The sequence below is a fragment of the Lampetra fluviatilis genome, chromosome 26 (genome assembly GCF_964198595.1).
Source record: "Lampetra fluviatilis chromosome 26, kcLamFluv1.1, whole genome shotgun sequence".
In the NCBI taxonomy this organism is placed as follows: domain Eukaryota; kingdom Metazoa; phylum Chordata; class Hyperoartia; order Petromyzontiformes; family Petromyzontidae; genus Lampetra; species Lampetra fluviatilis.
Genome location: NC_136300.1, coordinates 1,868,239 through 1,894,857, shown reverse-complemented (window position 1 = coordinate 1,894,857; position 26,619 = coordinate 1,868,239). Strand labels below are relative to the sequence as shown.

The 26,619-nt window shown below is 46.3% G+C and overlaps 1 protein-coding gene across 3 annotated transcripts in view; it reads left to right on the top strand.

Moving 5' to 3' along the window:
- TSHZ1 (teashirt zinc finger homeobox 1) overlaps positions 1-26,619 on the top strand; it is an 89,002-nt gene that overhangs the window by 40,088 nt on the left and 22,295 nt on the right. For all 3 annotated transcript variants that reach the window (XM_078868505.1, XM_078868504.1, XM_078868503.1), the window contains exon 3: positions 10,968-14,613. In XM_078868505.1, coding sequence (XP_078724631.1) covers positions 10,968-14,608 — 3,641 coding nt within the window. In that variant the 3' untranslated portion in view covers positions 14,609-14,613. The remainder of the gene's footprint in view (positions 1-10,967; positions 14,614-26,619) is intronic.

Below are 26,619 nucleotides of genomic sequence, written 5' to 3'. Positions count from 1 at the left end.
AATTATATTATTGTTATGCAAGCTTACTGTGCAGTCCTTGGAGATGGTGTATTATGGATGCACTAGTGTTCATGGGGATGTCTTTTTTTTAACACAATGCTTTTAAATCTCCATATCGCCCACAACCTTGGGGAGATAGGGTTATATAATTTATTTTCTCATTTTCTTGAGATTTTAGCAATCGTCTAAACAAAATTAATGTAATCACCACGGGAAGACTCATTGTCAAAGGTGACACGTAGGCATGTGTAAGAATCTACAACCATTTTCTTTACCCTTATACTTAATTACAGGCAGCTCTGCATGCATAGCCGTGGTTTATATTTTCCATAACCTAAGACTGATGGGTGGATTTAGGGTAATGTGGAAAATAAATTCAGAAGGGCCTTGGTTCTATCTGTTTGTTGAACTTTGTTCTAACACTTGCAGTTTTCATTTCCCAGGGGAATCATTAAAATATACACATTTTGCTCCTCGTTGACTTTCGTAACCACTTGCTTTTTTCATTAAAAAAAACTTTCATTTCTTTTTTTCCATCAAAATTGGTTGATTCACATCATTGCAAAGAGATATAACTTATTAATGGCATAATTTTAAATTTGATTTGAGGGCTTTAACAAAATAAAGGACAGCTGCTTTAATCTTTTTTTCATCCAACTGGTGTGGCGCCGGTTTGATATACAGCACACGGGGTTCTGTTTAATTTCTCACCAGTCATGTGATTTTTAAATCCATTCCACCCACCCTTTTTTTCCCCCAATGCAAATTATTCAACTCATTATGTAAATTTAAATATTAATGGTTCTGCCCGCATAAGAATATTACAGCTCAGGATGAACTGCGAAGCCACTCGGAGAATGTGCTTGCAATTTACCATGTCTGATGATGTAGCGCGGTGCTGATTTGGTTGGGTCAGATGCATGTAAATCTGTTTGTCGTGTGTTTTGCTTTTTAATTGCTTGTGTGAGGCAAATGCACCATATATAATTTCTCTATCTATAGTGTATTCTATTTTTTTTTCTGGAAATTAACTAATTTGTTTTTCTGTACCCCCTTTTTTGTTACCGCATCTTTAATATTTTTCAAATGTATAAACACGCAATGTTCTTAGTTTGAGCAACGTAAAATAAAAATGTAACCATTGTTATTTTTAAACAAATTAGCGGTGGAGCTGCAAGCTTTGCAGAAGCATTTCATACTATTGAATCTGGGTCATCGTAAAATTGTAAATAGGAATCAACTTTAACGTAAAAAAATACTTTTTTTCTTCTCTCAGCCCAAGCAGTAGTTTGTCGTGAATGCAAGATGGTTATAATTTTCAAAACGATGACATGTTTTGACTTGATTTGACAGGTTGTAATATCGTGTGCAACTGAATGCTTCTCATTCCATATCTAATAGTAGCATTAAATAAAAATTACATGTACTAAGTTTTTTTTTTACCATAGGATATGCTATAGTTTGAGATGCTAGTAAATTGTAGATAAGCACTCCTTTTCATGCAGTTATCTCTCGCTGAGTGATTTCTCTCCCTTATGCCAACATACGAAGACTTTTTTTTGCATTGTATAAAAATGTACTTAAAATTTTAAGGATTGGGCGAATCTCGTTGTCTTTGGGAATCGTATCACGAGATGTTCACCATCCAATTTGATAACATATTTCACGCGCTCACAAATCATTCGTGATTTTTATTCTCGCCAAAAAAAAACCAAAGGCCTAAAACTGTAGGCCGACTTCAGAGTAGACGACGTTTGTATTATGGGTGTAGTTTTATGCCGGATTTAAATTATAGAGAAAATAAAATTGTTAAATAATATAGTCTCCAGATACTTAAGTGAGTGTTAGGCTAGCAGGCTGCGATGTCATTTTGATCCATTCCATCTGTATGGGAAAGAGTTCCCGCCTTTACTTTGTGTCTCTTTTAATGGGACGAGCGGGGGGAGGTTTCGAGAGCTAACAGTGGTTTTTTTAAAATCTCACTGGATTTTTGACCAAATACAGTTCAGTGTGTTTAAGGATTGGCACACAATACACTACTTGATATGTTCAAATATCAGGCCATGGTCAACTTTTTGGGCCACTGCTGTAATCCTATAGGGAGTGCCATCTGTACATTCAGCACATGGTGGAAGTGACATGTCCAATCTCTGCCAAAGTGCTATCAATCCATTCATGATAGTTTTTTTTTCAATGCCCAACTAAAACGTGTCATGACAAAATCAAAATCGAATAATTATGATCCACAGGATTTACCCACATCTTAGAAAGACTATTGGTGACCTAGTCTCATTTTAATCACTACAAGTAGGGTAATAAGCTAAATTGCTTTGATTCATACATTGACAAAATTTAACCACTCCACATTTTTGTTAATTGTCACTGATAATTGCACACCATATACCGCTCGTTTATTGTCAACAACGGGCCTCAGAAATACTTTTGATGGCTTGCATTCTTAATTTTATTCCTTGACAGCACTTTAATTATCTTTCAATTCTCTTGTTGCTGTTAAGAAGCACATCATCGTGACCTGATGTCGTGTACAGGTTGTGCTTGTTGCTCATAGTACAGTACTTTATGAGAAAAGTTCGACCCTTCCCGCCCCTCAAATAACTCAGCGCACCACATGCAGTAGTGCTGAAAGGCTCAAACACATGGCAGGCAAATCCTTGTTACTGAAATATCAGGTTGCCGCTTGCATAATGGCACCGTAAACTATGATTGTGCATTACTTTTGTAATGCCACGAGCATTTGGGTTGCAGCCCAGCTCCGTAAACAAGCTTGAATATAACAGCGAGAAGTTCCATGAGCATTGCGTGTGAATATCAGCACGGTGGCTTGTTCGTGTTTCTAAATAACACAACAAGCACGCTTTTGGCAGTACATGCGATTTAATTATTTCATTATATAACCATCATCCCGGCGACACTCGTTAATCACACAGAAAATGTCACACCGCGTTGTTGAGGTTAAACACAAATACGCGGAGATAATGAATAAAAAAAGTTACCTTTTTTTCCCTGCGGTTGAGAAACAATGTTTCCTTTCCTACTCGCGTTGGCGCTATCCTCATAACCCTGGCCCGCGCGTCTAGAAATAAAGTCCAGTTGCCATCCCTGGACCAGCTGTGGCAACGCGTGATATTTACGCCTCTGATCTTCGAGCCGACTCCTTACACGCTGACAGTGGAAATGTGTTCTTATGAGACTAATTATCCCGGCTTGATTAGGCTTGGATGCAGTGGGGCATTGTCAAAGTGATCTGCAACCGAGCTCCTGTGACTGCACAGCCGATAACAAACCCCCTTACTGCATCGCGACAGGCACACACCACCCCGGATCTGCTTAACCTCGCTCAGGTCTTACCTAACCCTCGCTCGTGAGCCGAGCCTGCAATGAGCGTAGAAAAGTAGATTCTCGGCCAAAGTCAACAGATGGATTAAATTTCTATCCCATTAGTCCTGCGGAAAAAAAGGTAAACAGAAATGAGCCCTGAGCTCTCATTGGCACAGAAACATTTGGGTGTAGCGTTAAAGGGTTTTGATGGTAGGTCGGTCACTGCACAAGAGGGCAATGTATACGAAGCGCGTCGGCTTGACCGGTTCCAGGTTGGTTTGCTGTATCTGTTTAAGATTAATGGTGGTTTTATGCTCCTGATTTTTGCTGTGTGAAATGTAAGATGTAATTCATTAGCACACAAATGTCGGAGTGTTTTAATAATGGACGTGTAATTTATCAAAGTGTGGCGCTTAGATTTAGAATCTTAAATTCCATTATTAAATGGCAGGCCTAGCCCACACCGATTGCTTGACGTCTATAATGTTTTTACAGCGAACGTCCTGTAGTTTAATTATTTAAAACGCGGAATATCAGATGTTTGTAACTAAATAGAAGCGTGGCGGTGATTAATCAATTAAAATTATATCCTTTTTTTTATTACTAGTAATCGTCATTTATAAATTTGAATATAATCTGGAGATGAAGGTAATGTAAATAAACTGCCTCCCCCAATGATGTAAAGCAGTTCAAATCATTGTACCCGTCTATTATTAGTGTGGTATGAAAGGCCATTGAAGGCAGTGAGCAATTTTTTTGTTAACATCAAAGATGTTAAAGGTGAAGGTAAAAATATGACAAAATAGCTTAATTCCTGTATAAGCATGTGCGCTCTTAATATTGCTCATACTTGACTTAAAGCTTTCGTGACTGCAGGAATTCATATTCTGTGGGTCTTTCGGTAAAGTCACGTAGATAGGTTCAAAGAAAATAACAAAAAACTACGACGTTTCGATGGCAACACAAGCGGTGACGACGACCGCTTGTGTTGCGATCGAAACGTCGTAGTTTTTTGTTATTTTTTTTAACCTATCTACGTGACTTTACCAAAAGACCCAAAGAATATTGCTTCTACTCCTTACCATGTCCAGTGGGTTATAGAGTATTGGCATAATTCACCATGTCCAGTGGGTTATAGAGTATTGGCATAATTCACCATGTCCAGTGGGTTATAGAGTATTGGCATAATTCACCATGTCCAGGGGGCTATAGAGGCATAATCCAGTCTAAGGCACTCTCGGTGTGGATTATATTTTACATAAAAAGGTCAAAGGTCAACACCACTATTCTCCCCAAGTCTGTTACAGATAAAGACACTCCATAATACAGGGTTTTTTGGGTTAGATCGCATAAATATAAATGTGTCGTTAAACCGCCACCACCCGACACAGCCAATCAGTAACATAAACCGAACGTGCCAATTCGTTACTGGTACATCACACCGGTGTGTTGGAGAGTAAATCCACAACATTTACAATCTGAGTACGACATTTCGCCAGTAATTACAACCGGCATGATGCTAGTTAATGATGTTGTGGATTTACTCTCCAACACACCAGTGTGCTGTACAAGTAATGAATTGGCATGTTCTGTTTACGTAACAAACCTTACTAATTGGCTGTGTCGGGTGGTGGCGGGTTTAACGACACATTTATATTTACTCGATCTAACCCAAGAAAAACCTGTATTATGGATGATATTGGTCACGGAAGTCTACATGTTAAACAGATAAAGACACTGTTGTGATTTTATATACTGGACGTGTCTGTCATGGCCATTATTCACATATAATTTATTTATGACTAGCCAAGCGACTCAGCAGTCTAACGAGCTGTTCGCAATCTGGAAAGTTGTGAGTTCAAATTCTGGTTGGGGGGTTCACTGAGCTCATCATCCCGCTGGGGGTCGATAAAATTGACACCACTTTGTGGGGAAGTCAGCAGAGGATGTCGTATGGATTATCTCGCCCCTGGTATAGGAATGTGGAATTTCCACCACTGCATCACGGACTGCCAAAAGGAGATGAGCACTTCCTCAATGCTCAAGAAATCACTTTGACTTTTTATCGTACAGATGTTGACTTAAAACCAAGGGGATCTTCCTCCTCATGGTTCCCGAGGGCTGGAGTTGAAAATCCTGTACTTTTTTAGTTCCTGATTATTTTCCCTTGCTTGTTGAACCGTTACTGTGTGCTGTTACCACAGTGTGTGCGTTGTAAAATAAATTCGGCTAGATTACCTCAGAATCACGTGTGGGTAATGGATGGCAAAACTATTTCCAAGCTTAAAACAGCATGGATGTGATGGGGGAAATGACGCAGGGTGTTAAAAATATTCAATGCTCAATTCCGTTAAAGTACTCTTACTTTGTTGATATTTGTACAGTGTGTACGCTTACTGCCCTTTTTTGTTAAACCACTGTTAGATCAGGGCTTCCCCATGCCCCGTAGGTCTTGGGAGTTATTGGACCACACTTCCACCGTGATCTGCTGGATCAGGACTTCCCCATGCCCCGTGGGTCTTGGGAGTTATTGGACCACACTTCCACCGTGATCTGCTGGATCAGGACTTCCCCATGCCCCGTAGGTCTTGGGAGTTATTGGACCACACTTCCACCGTGATCTGCTGGATCAGGACTTCCCCATGCCCCGTAGGTCTTGGGAGTTATTGGACCACACTTCCACCGTGATCTGCTGGATCAGGACTTCCCCATGCCCCGTGGGTCTTGGGAGTTATTGGACCACACTTCCACCTTGATCTGCTGGACCAGGGCATCCTCCATGCCCCGTAGGTCTTGGGAGTTATTAGACCACGCTTCCACCGTGATCTGCTGGACCAGGGCTTCCCCATGCCCCGTGGGTCTTGGTAGTTATTGGACCACACTTCCACCGTGATCTGCTGGACCAGGGCATCCTCCATGCCCCGTGGGTCTTGGTAGTTATTGGACCACACTTCCACCGTGAATCGCCAGTGAGGGTTTTTGTGAAGGTGGGGGAGCAAAAATTGCGGTGGCATACAACCGTGATTTCGCTGCACCGCCACCTGCTGACGGCCACCACCATCACCACCACAGAGCCCCACAGCAGTCTATGACAACCTGGCCACAACTATTGGATGGCTTTCCCAAGACACGTGTGACAATATCGGGTGCATTTTGGGTAATTTATTCGTTGCCCAAATTCATATTTATTGACCCCCCCCCGCCCCCTGTTGTGTGACCACGTGAAATAGATTCGTGTAAGGCTTGGCGTTATATAAGCCAGGAACTAGGTTCGCCTGACCTTAAGATTAAGTCTCCTTCCCACAACAGTTTGACCTCCTGCCTTGCATGTACACAGCCTCGTCTTTGATTTGTTAACGTTAACGGATCTTGAAAAATCACACCTGGCGTGCATTTTTTTTGGGGGGGGGCCCATTTTTAACTGACTTTGTGTCCAGTTTTTTTACTTTACATTGGTGTAGAAATGTGCTTAAAATGTCAAACTCCCAAAACATTTTGTTTTTCTTTCCTGCACCACATGTGTACTCAGGCATTCTTGAGTGTTTTGCCATCTCCTCCTCCGCCTCATACCAATCATGCATCATTATCATACAGTAAGACACAGCGCTCTGAAAGCAACTATTGCCACATGGCTGGTTAGTTGATGCTGGTGGTGCTGCTGGTAGTGCTGCTGGTAGTGCTGCTGGTGCTGGTGATGGTGGTGGCTTCTGTGCATCTTGGTTGTAAAATAGTTGGTCTCTCTTAAAAACAGTGTGCCCATTGGCACTTTGTCTATAACTATAGTTGAGTTAAAGTTTTATGGTGTTTTCATTGTGTTTTGGTTAATAATTAAGGCGTTGTGGGTTTTTGAATCATTAACTTTTTTCAAACAGGATAACAATCAAGAAGGGAAAAAATGCAAATAATGAGTGAAGAGATGGTTAAATTGGTATGGCTTTTTTTTTACCAAGATAATTTCCTGTTACAATTTAAACCTTCAGCCATCTCACATCATTCGTAACTTATTTACCTGGTGGTGAGTGTCGTGTTCACTGCTGACGACATGCTGCTTGAGAATATTGGTGTGGAAAGCCAATCATTTGTATGTGTGTATGTTGGACTCATTTCGGATCGTACCGTAGCCAACCGTGCTGATCGGAGGTGCGGGGAAAGGACAACAAACTAAACACAAAAGCAGTTGTTTGAAAAGTGCATAGCTCCAGTGGCTTCCTAATATCGGAAGGAAGGGCGTTCCAGACGGCCGCAGAAGCGCATCTGAAAGCGTGCGTGCTGTGACCGTCTCTGTTCGATGGTTAACCAAAAGCCGCTGCGAGGATGATCGGAGTTTGCGTGATGGTTTCAAATAACGTGTTTTATCTTTATGTGGGGACTCAGGATGGAGTTCTGCTTATATTCGTTTTTACCCATAAAACTCCATGGAAACGTATAATGAGATTGTGTATAGTGTTGCTTTTTTGGCTTGGACGGGTTCCGTTATTTTACATGGAGTGCTCTCGCCAACAACATCTGGTAATCCAGCAGCATTTTGTTTAACAAGCCTGGCTTTGCTGAAGAGACCGAGAGGGCTCAAACCCCCATCCCGGACGTTGCTTTATTAAACAAATGCTGAACAAAAAAAATCTGTCTAAGTGATTTGTTGCCCATATGAGTATTCAGACAGTGGTCATCTCACATGAGTCAACGGTGTAACATTCCACGTGACGATGACAGAGGCGAGTGCTCTACATTGGGATAACTGTTCTTCACTTCCCCACAAACTGTCACTCATGTTGACCCAGAGGGATGCTGGGCTGAGTCATCAGAATATGTATTTATACTGGAGGAATCCGATGAACTATAAAGCTCTTCTTCTTGGTTCTTTCGGTAAAGTCACGTAGAATGGAAATAATAAAACTATATTATTTATTTTTATTATTTTATTACTTCCATTCTACGTGACTTTACCGAACGAACCAAGAAGATGAATCCCTGCAGTCACGAAAGCTTTAAATCGAAATATAAAGCTCTTTTTCACACATGTCCAGAAGGAGCAAATCAGAACATGAAAATAGGGTTTTCCTTTTTTTTCTGCAACAAAACAGATGTGTTAAGTTGTTAAACACCAAACTGAAACCTTTTACAAGGAATCATGTCTGCATTAACCACAGTACTTGTGGTCAGAATGCAAACAAAAAAGATACTCTGATAATATATGCATTGTCCTTGAAACTGATTGGTCCACAGCTTTCTTTTGAGCCTCTGTCTTGTTACAACAACAAACAATATAAAAACACGATAGGAGTCCAAAGTATAGGACATCTCCTTGCTTGAAGAGGATAAACGCTGCGCTGTGGTAAAAGTCGATCTTTAGAGCAAACTGCCTCACTAACATTTTCCAGGCCATACATTTTAATTACTGGGGTATTGTAAGACAAATTTTTTGAATGTAAAGCCTAAAATACCCAGGTGGAAATTGGTGAAAATATAATCAAGGACATAAAAAAACGTACAAATTGGTGCAAAGCAGGAAGATTCTCTGTACACATCTTGAAAGTCTCTTGTAAAAATACGAACAATAAGTTTGCAAAGACAAGGTTCTCCTGTACAACTAATTGGACATTGATTACGCATCTATTATAGCTAAGTCAATTTGGCAGTTGGCTTCTTACAGTATTGCGATCACCGACCCTTGATTTTTACTTTTATTAAAGTAATAACTTGTCTTTTGTTATTTAATTCCATTGTTAATACGCGTGTTACTAACAGTTTATATTGTCATAAAAAAAACATTTTCTCCAGATATTCTTTTCACCCCCTCTTCACAATTCACGTTTAATTTGCTGTCCAGTCTGCTATTATATCCGAGGTCCCTTTTTTGTTGCTAAAGCGATATTCTGACTCGGTGGGTTCTCACTTGGCTTTATTACAACACGCATCTCATGTTCCTGCACCGCAATAAACCACGAAGAGTTAACTTCACACAACGAGTCGTCGCTGAGCACTGCGTAGGCCACATCATCGTGTGGACGTTTTGAATCCAGTTTCTGTCGGCGTTTCTTGCAAAAGTTTAGGTTAATATGCAAATAATCGAAATATGGCAATAATTAAAGTGTATGTTTATAAGAGAGCAGTGCTTGAGGGCATTTGCTTGCAATATCTCGCAAGCCATGGGGAAATTAAGGTGCCCGCAAATAGGGAAACGAGATTTGCGAAACAAAAATAGAAAGCGAGATTGGTTGTCAGATGAGAGTTTTGTCACGTGAGCAAATCTAGACAAGTTCAAGGCTCCTTGCGACGGCGGCGGAGAAAGCAGCGAGGAACAAATGACTGCCACCGAATCATTGACTGCGACAAAATTGTATTGACAAAAATAATCTTGGCTATTAGTTGCGCAAATTGGCTCGCCTCTTTCCGCCCGTGATGATGCAGTATTTTGCAGGGTACTTTTTTTTCTTCCAAGAAAGCGTTTCCTTTCGGTTTTTCCGGCATGAAAACGCATGCGCGCTCGCATTCACGCACACGCGCGCACACGCACGCCACGCGAGAATTCGCGGCGAGCCGTAGGAGCAGGGGAGCCACGCGGATTTGATTTTTTTTTTGCCTTTTCGAACAGTGGCGTGAGCAATACCACTGAGAACCTGTCTATTTGACACTTAAATGACCTCTGCGCAGGGACAGGCAGTGACCAGCCCAGGGCAGATTAGCAGGCAGGCCTCTCCATGCACACCCCACTGCCCTGCTGAATGCTTCATCATTAGTGAATAATTGACAGAGTGAGAGCTCAGCATTACCTGACAGTTCCTTGATCAGATTTTTTAGTGACAAATGCTCCTTCAAGGTCTGTGTAATTAAATTGTGGATACTGGGGCGGATTGGAAGATCTCTTCAATTGAACATAAAACATTTGTAATTTGATATGTACTTTTCTTAACTCTTTGTAATGTTTTAACCTCTTTACCTTTAAACCCAGCTGCAGTTACATAATGCGTTGCTCCAAAGACTGGAACCACGCCTGAACACTTCCATTGCTCTGCACTTGTAACCTTTGGTCATTTGCGTACGGACGTGTGTATGTTGAACTTCTTTGGCACCATACGTAGCCAGCCGTGCCAATCGGAGCTGCTGGGGGGGGAGGGAGGACAATAAACTCAGCGCAAAAAAAGCAGTTCTACAGAAATGAGTTTCCATTCTAGAGCGTTCTAGACGGCTGTAGAAGCGCATCTGAAAGCGCGCGATGCAGTGATCATCATGTTCGATGGCGAGCCAAATTCCGCTGAGAGGATGACTGGAGTTTGCGTGATGATGTATGCCCCTTGACGAGATCAGCGAGGGATCGTGGCTCATTTGTGGCTGATTTGTGGCAATCACTTTGTGTGTGAGTGCGACCTTACAATGTATTCGTTCGGAAACCTGAATCCAATGCAGCTCGGCGAGCACTGGACGGACATGGTCTGATCTTGCAGTACCCGTCACGACACGTGCCAAACATTGATAATTTGCAAGAGGAATTATCATTCACTATCGTGCTTTATAGTGATTTTAAATATATATACGCGTAATACTTTATTGCAGAAACGATGTTGGTACGTGAACTTACGTCCCAACTTCGCCCGTTTAAACGTGCACGTGCGTGCGTGTGTCCTTCGCAGCGTACCTTTCTGAAGAGGACCTCAAGTCCGGGGAGTTCGAGAGGGAGGAGGGCGATGGGGCCGACACGGAAGACGGATCGGCCAGCGACTACCAGTGCACGGACGAGGAGATGAAGGAGGAGCTCGGCGAGGAAGACGCCGGCGAGGAACTCAAGGAGCAGCGGCGCGACAAGGAGCGCGACGATCCGCAGCTCCGCGAGGAGCCCGGCGAGCTGGCGGACGACTCGCGCAAAGACGACTCGCGCAAAGAGGAGCTCCGGGAGGACCGCAAGGAGGAGGCCAAGGACCACCCGCAGCCGCCCCCCTGCCAGGACCCGAGCAGAGCGGAGACGTCCAGCCGCGACGCCGACAGCGAGTCGCAGTTCAGCGAGTCCAGCGACAGGTTGGCCGACTTCGAGAGCGCCGCCGCCAAGGAGGAGCCGAAGAAGAAGGAGAACGGGGTGCCCATCGGCCACGCCACCGACAGCCTCGCGCAGATGAAGGCGGCGTACGCCAGCCTCCTCGCCAACCCCTACTGGTCGGCGCTGAGCTACAGCTTGAACCAGCCCATCGCCGCCACCGTCGCCGCCGCCGCCGCCTCCACCGCGACGGCGGCGGCGACGACGACGACCGTGAACACGGACAGCTGCACGAGCAGCACGAGCAGCACGACGAGCGCCAGCAACGCCGCCAACCACCGGTTCGACTGGCACCAGGCGGCGCTGGCGAAGTCCCTGCAGCAGACGATGCCCGTCGCCATGTCGCACCACCACAACGAGCCGAGCCTCTTCAGCACCGTGCAGCTGTACCGGCAGAGCGGCAAGATCTACGGCTCCATCTTCACGGGCGCCAGCAAGTTCCGCTGCAAGGACTGCAGCGCGGCGTACGACACGCTCGTCGAGCTGACGGTGCACATGAACGAGACGGGGCACTACCGGGACGACAACCACGACAAGGACAGCAGCAGCACGCGGCGCTGGTCCAAGCCACGCAAGCGCTCCCTCATGGAGATGGAGGGCAAGGAGGAGGCGCAGAAGGTGCTCAAGTGCATGTACTGCGGCCACTCCTTCGAGTCGCTGCAGGACCTCAGCGTGCACATGATTAAGACCAAGCACTACCAGAAGGTTCCGCTCAAGGAGCCCGTGTCGGCCGTGACGTCGTCCAAGCTGACGCCGGCCATGAAGAAGAGGCCTTACATGGACCCGCTCCTGGCGAGCACGCCCGACACGCGGGGTGGCGCTGCCCACATGGTCACCGGCTCGTCCGACTCGGCCGCGGGGATGTCTCACAAGTCCTCCAACCCTTACGTGACGCCCAACAATCGGTACGGCTACCAAAATGGCGCCAGCTACGCTTGGCAGTTCGAGGCGAAAAAGTCCCAGATTCTGAAGTGCATGGAGTGCGGCAGCTCCCACGACACGCTGCAGCAGCTCACCGCCCACATGATGGTGACGGGACACTTCATGAAAGTCACCAACTCCAACATTAAGAAGGGAAAGCACGTGATCTTTGACCCGCTGGCGGAGGTGAAAATCCAGTCCGTCCCGTTGCCTCCGACCAACATCTCGCACGCTCACATAACCCCGGCGAATTCCCCGGCCAAGCCGCTCTCCTCCCCGTCCAGCACTTCGTCCAAACCGCTTCTCTCCCCGTCCAGGACGGGTGCGCAGCCCGTGATGTCGCCTCCCGGCGCGAGCGGCCGGCACGCGCCGTGCCCCGCCGACTCTCCGCCGAAGCTGGCGCTGTCCCCGCCGAGCTCGCCCGTCAAGCCGTTGGCATCTCCGGCGAGGTCACCCCCGCCCTCCGCCGTGTCGCCGGTGAACTCGTCCGAGAAGCTCTCCATGGAGGAGCTGAAGATCGAGGACAAGGAGCTCAAAATGGAGGTGGAGCAGCAGCAGGAGGAGGAGGAGGAGAAGAAGGAAGAGAAGGAGAAAAGTGACAAGGAGAAAAAGGACAAGAGGGAGAGGAAGGACTACGACCTCTCGTCTCAGTATCTGCGGGAGGAGGATCTCGAGGACACATCCACGACGGGCTTGGACATCCTCAAGTCGCTGGAGAACACCGTGGCTTCGGCCATCAACAAGGCGCAGAATGGCACGCCGACCTGGGGCGGCTACCCCAGCATCCACGCCGCGTACCAGCTGCCGGGGGCCGTGAAGTCCGTCATTCAAAACCCGGCGCAGGAAACTCCGCTGAAGCCGGCGTACGGGGCCAACGTGAAGCCGCTCGCGCCCAAGGCCGGCTCGGCGGCGCCCGTCCCGTGCAGCCGGTCGCCGACCGCCGGCTCGCCGCCACCGCTCAAGAACAACGTCCACGCGATGGAGGAGCTCGTCAAGAAGGTTTCCGAGAACCTCAAAAAGGTGGAGGGCAAGAAAATCAAGACGGAGGTGAAGTCTCCGTCCTCGGTTTCGGAAGCCTCCTCGCCGTGCAGGAGCGACGACAGCCACGACTCGAAGAGGGAGCTCCGGCAGCAGATCGCGAGCAAAAAACCCGCGGAGAAAGTTTCGGCGAACGGCAGCGCCAGAAACGAACTCTTTAAAAACGGGACGAACGTGAAGAAGGAGATCGCGGTGGAGAAGAGCAGCAGCTTGAACATCATCACTGACCACCCTTCGGAGGAGTCCCTCGTCAACCCGCTGAGCGCGCTGCAGTCGATAATGAACCTCCACTTGGGGAAGATATCGAAGCCGCCGCTGCCCGTCCCGGACCCGATGGCGATGCTGTACAAGATGAGCAGCGGCATGCTGGACAAGCTGGTGTCGGCGCCCGCCTTGCAGAGCAGAAACTCGGACCCGGTCGAGAGGTGCTACTACCAGACGAACCTCGATCAGCCCATCGACCTGACCAAGTCCAAGAAGGCGCCAAAGAGCCCGAAGCCGTCGCCGGGGGTGCTGATGTCGCCGTCCGCGTCGGGGGAGAACGCGCTCTCGGACATGTCGGACATGGTGAAGAACCTGACCGGGCGGCTGACTCCCAAGCCGCCCACCCCGGCGAGCACCACCTCGGAGCGCTCGGAGACGGACGCGAGCAGCAGCACGCTGGAGGAGGTGGAGGAGGTGTCCTCCACGCACAAGCGCAAGGGCCGCCAGTCCAACTGGAACCCGCAGCACCTGCTCATCCTGCAGGCGCAGTTCGTCGCCTGCCTCCACCAGACGCCCGAGGGCAAGTACGTCATCTCGGACCTCAGCCCGCAGGACCGGGCGCACATCAGCAAGTTCACGGGGCTCGGCATGACCACCATCAGCCACTGGCTGGCCAACGTCAAGTACCAGCTGCGGAGGACCGGTGGCACCAAGTTCCTGAAGCACATGGACACTGGCCACCCGGTGTTCTACTGCAACGACTGTGCTTCTCAGTTCAGGACTCCTTCGACGTACGTCAGCCACCTGGAGACCCACCTGGGCTTCCACCTGAGGGACCTGTCGAGGCTCTCGGCGGACCAGATCTGCGAGCAGATGATGCTCCCGAAGCTGCCACTGGCGCGGTCCCCGTCGCTGCTGGCGGGCGGCTCGGAGGAGGACGTGACAGGGGTGACGCTGCAGTGCAAGCTGTGCAGTCGCAGCTTTGCGAGCCGCCACGCCGTCAAGCTTCACCTGAGCAAGGCTCACGGCAAGTCCCCCGAGGATCACCTGCTGTACGTCACCGAGCTGGAGAAACCGTAGCACAGGTGAGCGTCCGTAAGGTTTGACGGGGCGAGCGCGGTGGACGAGTGCGGCCAGCGTATAAGCTTTTTGGTTATTCTCCCGCCCTCTCCGTGAGATTTTAAATGTTAAAAAAATCGGTGTGCACAATTTTTGGGGAGAGAAAAGAAGTTGACTAAACGTTGAAATTACCTTTCTCAAAACTTGGATAGAATAAACTTACATTGTACCCATATTTCAATTTGTATTTGGCTCAATTAGTCCTCAAATAGCACGTGAATAACTGTACAAACGCTCTTTTTTACTCTTTGTGTTACGGATAAAAGCGCTAAGTGCATTGGGGCTGCACACACAGGGTAAATCTCGCTACTCGCTAAATGTGATCGTTACAAGCATTGAAACCCACCACAAATCGCCGCTTTTCCTTGTAAGCCAGAATAAGTAGTGTGCGGTTGCAATTAAGCACGGGCGCAATGAATGGACATGCAGTTTTGAAGGAGGTTAACAACCGCTGGGCTATTGGTGCTGCACATAGCCCACCCTGGGCTCACGTTACCTCTCACCTGCCTCGCCACGCATGGACAAACCACGTAAGCACGAAAACAAATTCACATAAGCGTTGCTAAATTAGTTTTAGGGGATTTTTGTTGTTGTTTTTACCCTTTTGTAAATGTAGCACAAAAAATATCTTGAATTATTTTACAAACTCGCTTACACTGCTGCTGCCTTAGATTATATCTCCCTTTGATTATCGTGACGCAAAAAAAAAAAATTGCCGAGAATTGAATAATTTGTTTAAGTCATTTTCATATCGGTGCCATCTGTTATCGAAGGGAAATGGGTGGCCTCCGCCCTAGAGCTTGACTTTGCGTGCACCCCGCTAAATTGTTATAATGGCAGGAGGTGTACATTGTGGGGATTTTTGATTCCAGTATTTTATGCTGCGTGCCTTGACCCCACCACCGCCCACATTTCCACGTTTTACCAATCTCCCCTGATCAAATGCATATTAAGTTGTTGCACGCTGCATGAACCTGATGAATAGTAAACACTTTCCACGTGATGTATAGCGCTGCTTGCTTCAAATTAAGATCGAGATCTTGCGCGCCTGTGTGTGTACGTGCATTTACGCGCGTGTACGTGAATTTGCGTGCGTGTACGCACGTTTACGTGCGTGTACGTGCGTGCATGTGTGTATTAGTGCTGATTAAAATGAAACAAAATTGTCGTACTGCATTGGGAGTGACGCGTGAGCAAAAGCAACAAACCCTGCATGCATCCGTCAGTATTGCTCTTCTCGCTCTGCTATGAGCAAGGCCCATCGCCTGGAACGTTAACCTATTATGTGTATAATTTACTTTTCGCGCAGCGTTATTGACGAATATGTGTGTCGAGTTTTTTTTTCATAATTAAGATCGTCTGTCTTCATTTGAAGCGGCGCTCGCTCCGTGCGTCGCGGTGGGACGTGTTTACCGGCACGTGCACTTGGGCGGAGACGATTGTTAAACATGGACAGGTGGATCAGCGAGGGTCAAGAGGACCGAATCGGAGGAATTGGAAGTGTACAGCCCATTGCGCTATCTTGTACAAGGGTGACTCGACCGGCAGATAGACACATTCTAGGACGTTGCAAAGTGCAGTTTCCGGCTCTAAGCCACGATCCCTCTGGACTTTCTATCCATGTGCCATGAAAGAACGGCCATTGTCCTAAACGTTACATATTTTTTTTATATTGTTTTCCTTTCAAGGCACTGTTATTGATGAATGTGTTCAGTTATATATGTCATACGTGGTTGTGCACCACTGGCAATGCAGCATCACCAAATAATTAGGATAATAGAGAGTTTATGTTGCTGAGGCTACAATGAACCCCAGATTATTAATTGAAACATCACCGCCATATTGTGGCAATACATAGAGAGATGTATATTGAGAGCGCCAAATGCCCAGGTGGTGCAGCGATAGAGCGAGCGGCTTGCAAACAGAGAAGGCTGTGATTTAAAATCCTGTCTAGTGTGGTTGACATGGGCCCATCATCCCTCCAGGGTGATTAAAAGAGGTGCCAATTTGTGGGAAAATCAACACTGGTTGTCCTATGGATAGCCTCGCTCACACCATAGGAATGAGAAATTTCCACCTTCGCCTTTATTGTTCATTTAATCCAGAAATCATTTTTTACATCCAGTCCACGTCACAATTAAAACATACCGTACCTATAAAATACAGAAGTGATTTTTGTTAGAAATTTTCCCCGGAATATATTTATTTTAAATCCAAGTTGCATTAAATACTTGAAATGTGAAACCTCGCAGAGCAGGTGGTATATTTTTATACAAATAGAATGGTGTCTCTAACGTGGTTGTTAAAATTAAATTGCGTGATTTTTCCACGTGAAAAAAAAAATCGGTTTAATTCTTTTCTTTCATTATTTTATCGCTAGCACTTTACAACACTGTATGCAGGGCTCAACAAAGGATTGTTGTGCAGCCGCTTGGCAGTAAATAAACAAGAGAAAAAGTAGAATATAATGTAGTACCTTCCTAATTTACATAATCAGAATATTAGGTTTTCCGAAATGCTTGCAAATTTCCTTAAAATGCATTGGTCTGGAGCCAGATTGCTTGGGTTGTAATTCCATGGTTAGGCAAAAAAAAATAGCTCTCTCGTGACAAGTTCAGTATCATCGGTATGATTTGACAATTTTTCTTCACATTTTATGCACCAATGACTTAAAAGGAACGATTTAACACATCAAGAGTAAGTGGTATTTGTCAGTTTTAAATACCAGTCAGAGGTAATTTGCATCATCTTTGAAATCCTGTGTGAATGAATAGCTTCATGAAAAACATCCATAAACACTTCAAGTCTCAAGCCCAGCATCCAATAATTATCAAGGACATCTGTGCTGCAAAAAAAATGTTAACATCTTTCAGCAGTTTATGGTTCAAGTTCCTTTTGATCTCTTAACTCCCTTATCTGTTAACCATCTCGCCGTGTTACTGTTTTTTTGTAGAACACATGCTTGCTCACGTGCTCACACACACAGATGTCCCGTCGGCTTAAAAAATGCCGTGTGTGTGCGCAATAATGACTTTTCTATAAGACAGTGTCTTGTATATTTGGATGTTAAAGTTTTAAAGTGATTATCTTTAATAGCTAGTAGCTTAGTGACAATTACTGGTGTGATGCACCAATTATAATTAAAACATTGAAATTGTAGACAGTTAATTTTACAACATTTGGTTACTAAATGGGTTGCCTCCAGTGAGAGATATTGTATATTAAAACAAGCAATTTAGTTAGAAAATGAGCTTAAGTACCTTCAAATAAAACCCAGGCTTTTTAGATCAAATTGCTAAATTGGATTCTCAGAGCTCTTGTATACCTTAAGTACATTTAGACTAATATGAAATAAACAAGATTAGGTAATGTATTACCGATGTTGTTTTTCTTTAGCCTAATTAAAATAAACCTCGTTTCAAAATACAAATTTAATTTAAAACAAAACGCATTTGCACGCTTAAAGTTGTGCCCTTTCAAGTCGCGAAGTTGTATTTATTTTTACCGCAACCCCCCCCCACGAACGAGAGAATGAGATAAACGAGGCATGGATCGTCTTGTCACGTTGGAAGAAGGATTAAAAAAAACATCCGGTCTTTCGAATTAAGCACCAACACCCGCTTTGGATCCTTAAGCATTTACACAGGAGGGTGACCCAGTCTAACAAGGGGTTAATGCTCCAGCAAATCAATTTGGATCCGTTAGCGTGTTTACCCTGTAATGTTAGTGTACGCGAGCGGTGAAATACACCTGCTATTGAGGCGAGGTTCATTTTGGGCAGATATGAAATTGGGCGAAGGCTACAGAAGTTAACCACAAATCAGCCGACTCCATTAAACGGGGACGTTGCTTACTCTGGACTAATGGGCAGCGCCGCAGACGAAAGCTGTCAGATCAGTTCGTCACTTCCTCCTAACCTCCGGAGTGCCTGACCCCCCCCCTGCACCATGACCGCCCCTCCCCACGGCTCGCCCGTCCGCCTGCATGCGCAGTGTGACAGCGCTGTCGAGCTGTGGCCGCTCGCAGCCTCATCCGACCAATTTCTAAGTTATTGTCAGTGTTAATTGACAACCGACTGAGAACTCACGCCATGCAGAAAGATCAAGCGCAAATGGCGCACTCAGTATTCTAATGAGCTGACACCATCTCCCCCTGCCTTCTGCCGCTGCAAATGAGGAGTCATCATCATTGCTCATCACGCAGGCATAAAATATTCCACAATAATTTCTTTTTTGCATTGATAATTTGGTCGGCAGAGCGTTTGCAGCTCGCTGAACATATTAAAATCATCAATTATGCATGACCAGGCAGTGCCTCGGAAAGTTTATTGTGCTGTCACGGCGTATGTTTTTTTTGCATGTCTGCGGTTGCATTATCGGAAAGAGATAATCACAGTGCTGGAAGCCACATCGCGGTTAACACCTTTCGCACACACTGCAACAAGCAGCAGGTGCTGACATTAGAAGCCTTTTGCATTTTGAGTCCATTTGAATTCAGCCGATCGGCCACATATAGTTTAGAGTAAAAGTGCAATTTGCCTAATTTATTGCCCTCGATTTGGAGTGGGAGAGCGCAAGATTGAAATCTCTGATGGAGCTTGTGAAGTGGACTCTGAGCGAGGAGTGGGGGGAAGGGGGTGGACTTGGTGGCAATGGGGGTTAGGTTCTGGATCGATATGTGACAAGCTAATGAGGTTATCAACCGTGGGATAACAGTGTATAAGCGGTAATAGGCTTATCCCCTTACAAAGGCAGAGCCTTCTATAGCAGTTGATATTAACTAGATTCAATGTTAAGGCAAGGACTTTTTCATCATCCGTATGCGTTCTTATTTAAGTCGGGATCGCACGTGATGGGCTTCTGTGCTCGCGCGCGTTAGCACCGCTGACAGCTTCCCATGCGGTCCTCCCGTGCACGTCTTCTGACACTTTGCATCAGCTGCTTAACGGCGGCAGCGCCATGTTTAACAAACAGTGGAAGAAGAAGAAGAACCCACATAAGGACACGATGATCGTATTGGCCGATCAATTAATTAAACGGCGGTCTGATATGGAGAGCTGGCAGTTTGAGGCACATGGGAATGGCTGGAGACATTGGGCACTATCCCGTTCCGGCCCGCCGGTCACTTATCGTGTAACATCTCAGTATCACCCAAGGGCTAGGGGGTGGTTGAACGAATATCTTCAGTATTGACATTTCATCGGTGTCCGGCAGTCAACACCGAATAGTGTTGTTTAAATATATCGCTTTCGGCCAGTCCTGTCGAAAAATCTCCGGTGAAATATTTAAATATTAAATTACAATTTGCAAATGGAAAAGACAATGCCAAGCTCGTTTAAAAAAAAATCTCTTCATTTGCTGGGAGCCAATGTGCCACCGTCCGACCGACGAGGCCACATTTATCGTCCTTCCGATCTTCGTTTCCTCTTTTTTTCTTTCCGCCTTTGCGAGGCAGAACACAAAGATGAATCAGGCCGGTCCAGACGGGAAAGGGGTTTGTGGATAAATAAAAGAGGAAGATCACGCACAACTCATCATGTCTTGTCAGTGCGGAGCACAGCATGCATGAATGGCCACGGCAGCCAGGCTTGCATGCAGACAGAGTGGCCCCTAGCAGAGCTCTCACACAAGCCTACTGTCAGCCTTGTAATGAACATCATTTAAAATTCCATGTGTAGTTTTTCACCGCTGATGGCTTCTTAATTCCTGCATGTTTTTGTATTATTATTGTGGGCCCGTGAGCACATCGCGATTATTCGGAGTTTTATTGACAGGAAGCAGGCAAACAGTGGGGAAAGTGGAGGGAGGGGGGAAAGCTTCGGCAGCTCAAGGAAACGGACGTCACAGGATGAGTTTGATCTCCCGTGTTGTCCACGCGTCGTCACATTGTTGCACTGCGGAAAGTTGCCTGCCAGGTACACGCGACTGGTATTAAGAAATGCGGTTGGTGAAGTATATTTTATTTGACTAAAGACCACGAGATCTAACAAGTGATTGTGCATCTTCTGTGTTACAAGGATATGGGAGGTGGGGGGGGTGGAGTGTAGGGGGGGGAGTGATGTCAAAGAAAAAATGTCTGTGCCGTCTTGGCAAATATCCTTCAGCTTTCTATAATTCAAAGGACTCTGCTAGTACTGGTTTTGAGGACAAGGAGGTTGGGAGGGTGACAGTAGATTAAAGTTGGGGGGGAAAGGGGGGAGAGAAATCCTATACCCCCCCCCCGTCTCGAGGTGCAAGTGACGAGAGCTGTTGACCCAAACAAAGCAGACGGACCGCCGCTTCCCGAGAGCGGTCAGCGACGACCGCTCCATGGCAGCTTTGGCTCCGGCGAGTCGGAACTCGTGGCGGGGAGAAGAGTTTGCCGCCGCGATTGACCGGTGCGCACCACTTGCCAAGACGGTAGTCTCCAAGTGTTCAATTAAGCGCTGACAAGTTCAGAAGAAGGCAGACAGTTTGCAGCATCCGAGGCTGCCAGTCACGCCGCCGAAAATAGAATAGCTTACGACAAATCTGCCTATTAGCCGCAAGAGCCATAGATTGGCCCGGAGGCGGTAAAGAGATGGGGGGGGGGGAGAAAGCAATAAAAAAACTGCTGAAAAGCCCTGGGATCTTTCCACCGCACGAAATACTGCCCCATAGGGAAAGCATATTCCGCAAAGCACTTTCTAACTTGGGGCACTTTTTTTGTTTGGGTTCAATTGATGCGCAGTACAACATCCCTAATACGCCCGGCCATTATCGGGGCATTATCGGTATAATGCAGAGTTATTTGGGACGCGCTGTTCCGTTGTTGACGCCCGCAGTTGTTAGCCGTTGAAATTGAGCTCTGGAAGACAGCTGGTTGTTACTGTAATTACAAGGTGCATAAATATTGCATGGCTGTGTTACTATAATTGATTTCCGACTTTGACATAATGTTCAGCTTACAGCACATGTTGCCATTTTTACAATGCTCCAAAGGCCACTTCAGGGTTAAATGTTCTGAGGTTCAGTTAAACTCGCTGTATAATGCAGCAGTAGTGGGGGTAAAAGATGGGTGCACATCACAGTTCCGGTAATGCTCAAGCTTTAATGAAATTATAAGGGACGGAAAGTAACTTGAAATTCACCTTAATGCAACCGTTTTAAGCGCATGAATACATTAAAAGTTGGTGCGAATCGATGGCACGTAACCATTTGCCAACCAAAAAATGCCCGCCGTTACACAACCATGATGGACTTTTGTTCATTTGTTTTTTTTATTAAGTAGGTTATGAAAGGCAGTGAGCATTATTCGCCTATAGCGCTGTTAATAATTTAGCGAGCAATGCTTTTTGCCACGTTTAGCTGTTTTGGGTAAAGCCACAAAAGAAAGGGAAGACGGGTATTTACAAGGAGCGAACACTCCGAACTAGGCTTTGTTCAAATTGCAGACGTACGGTCCGCGCAGGCTGCTTGCTGGTTTTGTTTTACGGCACACGAAATGTATGCGATTACGGAAATGATCACAGCCGGTACGATACATTACCTGCGGACCGCTGAGTGGAAAAGACTTGTGGAGGGCCTCTGTGCTATGCAAGACGACACAAGAGGGTATAGAGTAACAGAAAATGGGCTTTGAGTGAAAGAATTATGAATTGTGCTTGTCAGTCAGATTGTGCTAAAATAAATTCAAGGAATCTTTCTGCACTCATTCTTCCCACATTGCATGTTTGAGCAAAATTGTGACGGGTTGGGATCTATAGGTCCCTTGCACTGGGAGCTGAAACGCACGCGCGCGCACATGCAGAGCAGGGCATACAAATTCACTGTGAAAAGGCATTTATTTTTTTGGATTCATATCACACTTGAGATATCGAAAAACATGCCTGAAATCTTTCTGCTAAACTCACTTCAGATAGGAGGCCAATGTGGCTTAGATGCAATCAGATTCGTATGATTTTGTTGGTTGTTACCTCGAGAGCATTTCAGTCGGTTACTGAAGCTAATTACCCCCCTCCCCTCCCCAATCATGTTTAGAAAAATAGAAAGTTAACTTACGGATAGCGTGCAAACATTTTTTTGCCGTTAATGTGTGACAAAAGATGTGTAAGATACGTTTTGTTGTAACGTATATCAATAGCGATCGGCAACTGCTATTTTGCAAGTCTGTTAGCGGGCCATTTTTCGCGGCGGTGTTTGAAATATGAATATGATTTAAAATACATAAATATCCTTCGCGTTTTGAGCGGTGATTTGTTTAGATTACTGACTGTAGACCCCCCCCCCCCCATGGCAGAGATTGAAAGCGCGGCAGCTGCAGCGCCTTCCACCGACTCGTGCCTTTTATGTTCACAAAACGCGGCGGTTGGGAAAGGCTTTATGAATAGAGATTACTTTTGATAACTATCAGAGGATAAACATTTATTGTATTAATAAGCAGCTTGACTTTCATAGTGCGACGGGTGACTTTTGATCGGGGGGGAAAAAAAGAGAAAAGTTTCATGAAGCAAATGAATCCACTACCAAATGTTATAACGCCTATGTTTATGTAGAGAGATGAGACGGTGGATGTGATGCTGCTCACGATATAAGGAATGCGCTCAATTCCGATGATTTAACACGGGTAATTCAATCCAATTGCAGTGCAGCGTCGTCCCACTATGTTTTGCCATTTGGCTGCACTCGTTTTGTAACCCCGATTCATCCTCAACAATATTCTCACTTTTTCTTGGTTCTTTCGGTAAAGTCAGGTAGAAGGGAAGTAATAAAATAATAAAAATAAAACATAATAAAATCATTCTCACGACGTTTCGGCCACAACGCAAGCAGCCGTCCTCAGGTGAAGACCAGGTCTGTTGGGGAGACAGACCTTCACCTGAGGACGGCTGCTTGCGTTGTGGCCGAAACGTCGTGAGAATTATTTTATTATGTTTTATTTTTATTATTTTATTACTTCCCTTCTACGTGACTTTACCGAAAGAACCAAGAAGATGAATCCCTGCAGTCACGAAAGCTTTAAATCGAAATATTCTCACTCTTGCCGTTGGTGACACGATGCCTTTTGTCCGGCGGTGTTTAAACGCCATCGCACGGAGGCCCGTAGAGAGGCCGTAGAGATATTCGCCTCTCTGGGACGACGGCTCGATGCACTCTGCCTTGCCTACGGAAAGCCATCGCGGGGACTTCCAATCGAGCCCCGGTGCCTCGCGCTATTCAGACGGGATGTTTAACCCACGATCCCGTCTGCTTTGGGGACTTTAAAGATCCCATGGCACCCCCTTGAGGAGAAGTGGACTGTTGTTAACGACGGAATGGGCAAATTAACCGTGCTTGCCATAATGTCATATTCCCCACCACTTCCATCTCCGTTGTTGCCCCCCCCCTTCTCTCCTGGCCGGGCCATCGTTTTGGCTGCATTGCCCCCAATGGTGCAGATGCCAAACAGCCTTTGATCAGCCCAACCCCTTAACGCTATTGTAAGTGATCGCTGCAAAGCAGGACTAATGTGACCGTAGCTGTTTGATGAAAGTATTTTAATGCCGCCCGCCCCCCCCCGTTTTTTTTGGGAGAGCCTTTTGGCAGTTACCCATTTGTTGTGATGTATTCATTTTCCTGTTAAGTCTTCATTTTAACGCACTAAGTGCGTCCGCCCGTGTGAACGCGCGGGCGGACGTGTGCCCGCGCGCCCGTTCCCCTCTGGAGTCGACGACAGTGGTCGTCGATTTCCGACATGGCTTGTTGTTACACATTTTAATCGGCGAGATAAACTTTTGAGAGGGCCCCTTTTCGCGCGAGATCATCAAGGAAAACAACCCGTTTGGTTGTTTTTAGGATCGGCTAAGGTTTTAACCGCCGGCACTTTAATTGCGGACCATTAAACAGGAAGCGCTGTTTATGGAGTTAATTTTTCGATGAGCCAGTGTGCACCCCGGGTACCCTTTCTTATAATCCCTGCAGCCCTTTGCTCGGTGCGCCTGTAGTTGGGAGGAGAGAGGGGGGGGGTCAAACAAAGTTCAGCATGGAAATGAATAACTGTAGCCGCACTGGTGACGATGGGTGTTAGCGAGCCTGAGGGCTGGTCGGCCAGTCCGTGAGCTCCTCCTGCTTTCCGTAACACGAGGCTCAGCGGTAGCCTCCCGTGACGGATCGCTTTGCTATTCCGAGGGAGGGCAATGGGCGGGTTGGGGGTGGAGGGGGGGGTATGGAGAAGCGGGACAGGGTAGGGTTGGGCGGTTCATGACAGAGTAGATGGGGAGGTAGTCGTTGAAGGACCGTGTGGGGTGTGTGTGAGCTGCTGGTGGACGGGGTGGTCAGAGTCCAGTGTTGGGGCCGCTCAAATTTGTTCGCAATACAGCTGTGGGGAGGGGAGCGAGTATGCTACTGGGGAATGGACTCCAATTGACCTAATCATGTCTGCTGCAACATGCTGGAGCAAAGCTAGACGCGGAGGCTTTCCCGTGGTTATTGTTACTGGAAGTGATTTAAATTCTTCGCGTTCACATTGTTGGAAATTCGTGAAAATCTGAGCTGGAGTTTAAATTTGTATTATTATTATTAAAGGCTTAGAAGCATCTTGCAGTGGACAGAATGTAGCAACAGCAACAAACAGGGACCGTGCATCAAACTGACGAGTTTGTGCTCTGTGCGGTTTAATTTATTTCACAGTGTTTGCCTCCAACCCCTATAGATTAGAAGGGTGTTGCTATTTCTTCCGACACCATAATAGCGATGGCAATGATTTACCAAAACAATATAAAATCTATACGTTGTGTACCAAAGTTATCGCGCAAAAATCCGGATAACGTAATTCCATCTAGGGAGACATAATTACTAGAAAAGGTTTTGACATTTCCAGGCATAATGCACTTTATTAAACCATCCTTTAAATGTTTTCCCCACCCTTCTGTTGATTTCACAATTTATTAACACAGCTAAATCTTCATTACGTCTCTAGTGCTCCCCACACCCACCCCGGCCTTCATTGCCCCCCAGGAACACACACAGAGAGAGAGAGAGAACACCCTGCCTTTCGTTTTCATTCTGGCTGCTGGGAAAAGGTTGTCAGGGATACGAGACAAAGAAGCCAGTCACTGGCTGTCAGATATTACCTGCAAGTGACCTGGAACCGGTTAATTTGTTAAAGGAATGCTGCTGTATACTTTTTGGCAGTGGTTCCCCACAGGGCTGAGTCTCATTGTCAATAGCAAAGCACTTGTTGCACGCGGAGGCAGCAAGAAGTGGGGGGGGGAGTGGGGGCAACACCCCTCCTCCCCCCCCACCTTGTAACCCTAGAAACTCCCCTTTTGCGGGGTGTTTTGATATTAGCACTGCTCCAGATACGTTGTGTGTGGCTGTAATGTAACCAGATATATGTGGTAATAACTGGCTGCCAATGCGGACTGGAAATCCTGCTTGACAGCCTAACAATGCGTGGAGAGTGAAATTTTGCTAACGCTGTTTTGTCTGTGGTTAAGAGTAGTTTATTTAGACCTTACAGTCGCCGAAGTTTGGCATGGAAGTATTACTCGGAAGCTAAAGTCTCGGGTGAAAATTGCGCGTGTGGTTGTTGTGGTTATTTTTTTTCTAAATAACAGAAGAATGTATCTCTTAATCTAAAGCCAAATAGAAGCCACCCAGAAAATGAATTTTGTTTTGAAAAATCTGCCATCGTTGTTGGCATTCTTGGCTGTCACACTCGGAAGTCGAGTCGCTGGCGTATCATGCGGGTCCCGGATCTCCTCCCTGACGGCGGTTTGGATATTCATGTCGACGATCGAGGTTTGGCAATTCTGCATGGGCGCCGTAATGCTCAGAAGAAATAAGGCCAATCATTGGAATAATGAGCAAGGTAATATCCCCCAGGAGAGCCTGATTTGCTCATCTTCGTTGCTGCCATTCTGTCCTTTCTGGCCAACTTTATGTGCACACCACCTTTTATCCTCCCTGGAGCTCACTACTCGTTAGCACTGTTAACCCTTTTCGCATACACGGCAGTATTTCTGCATTGCAACC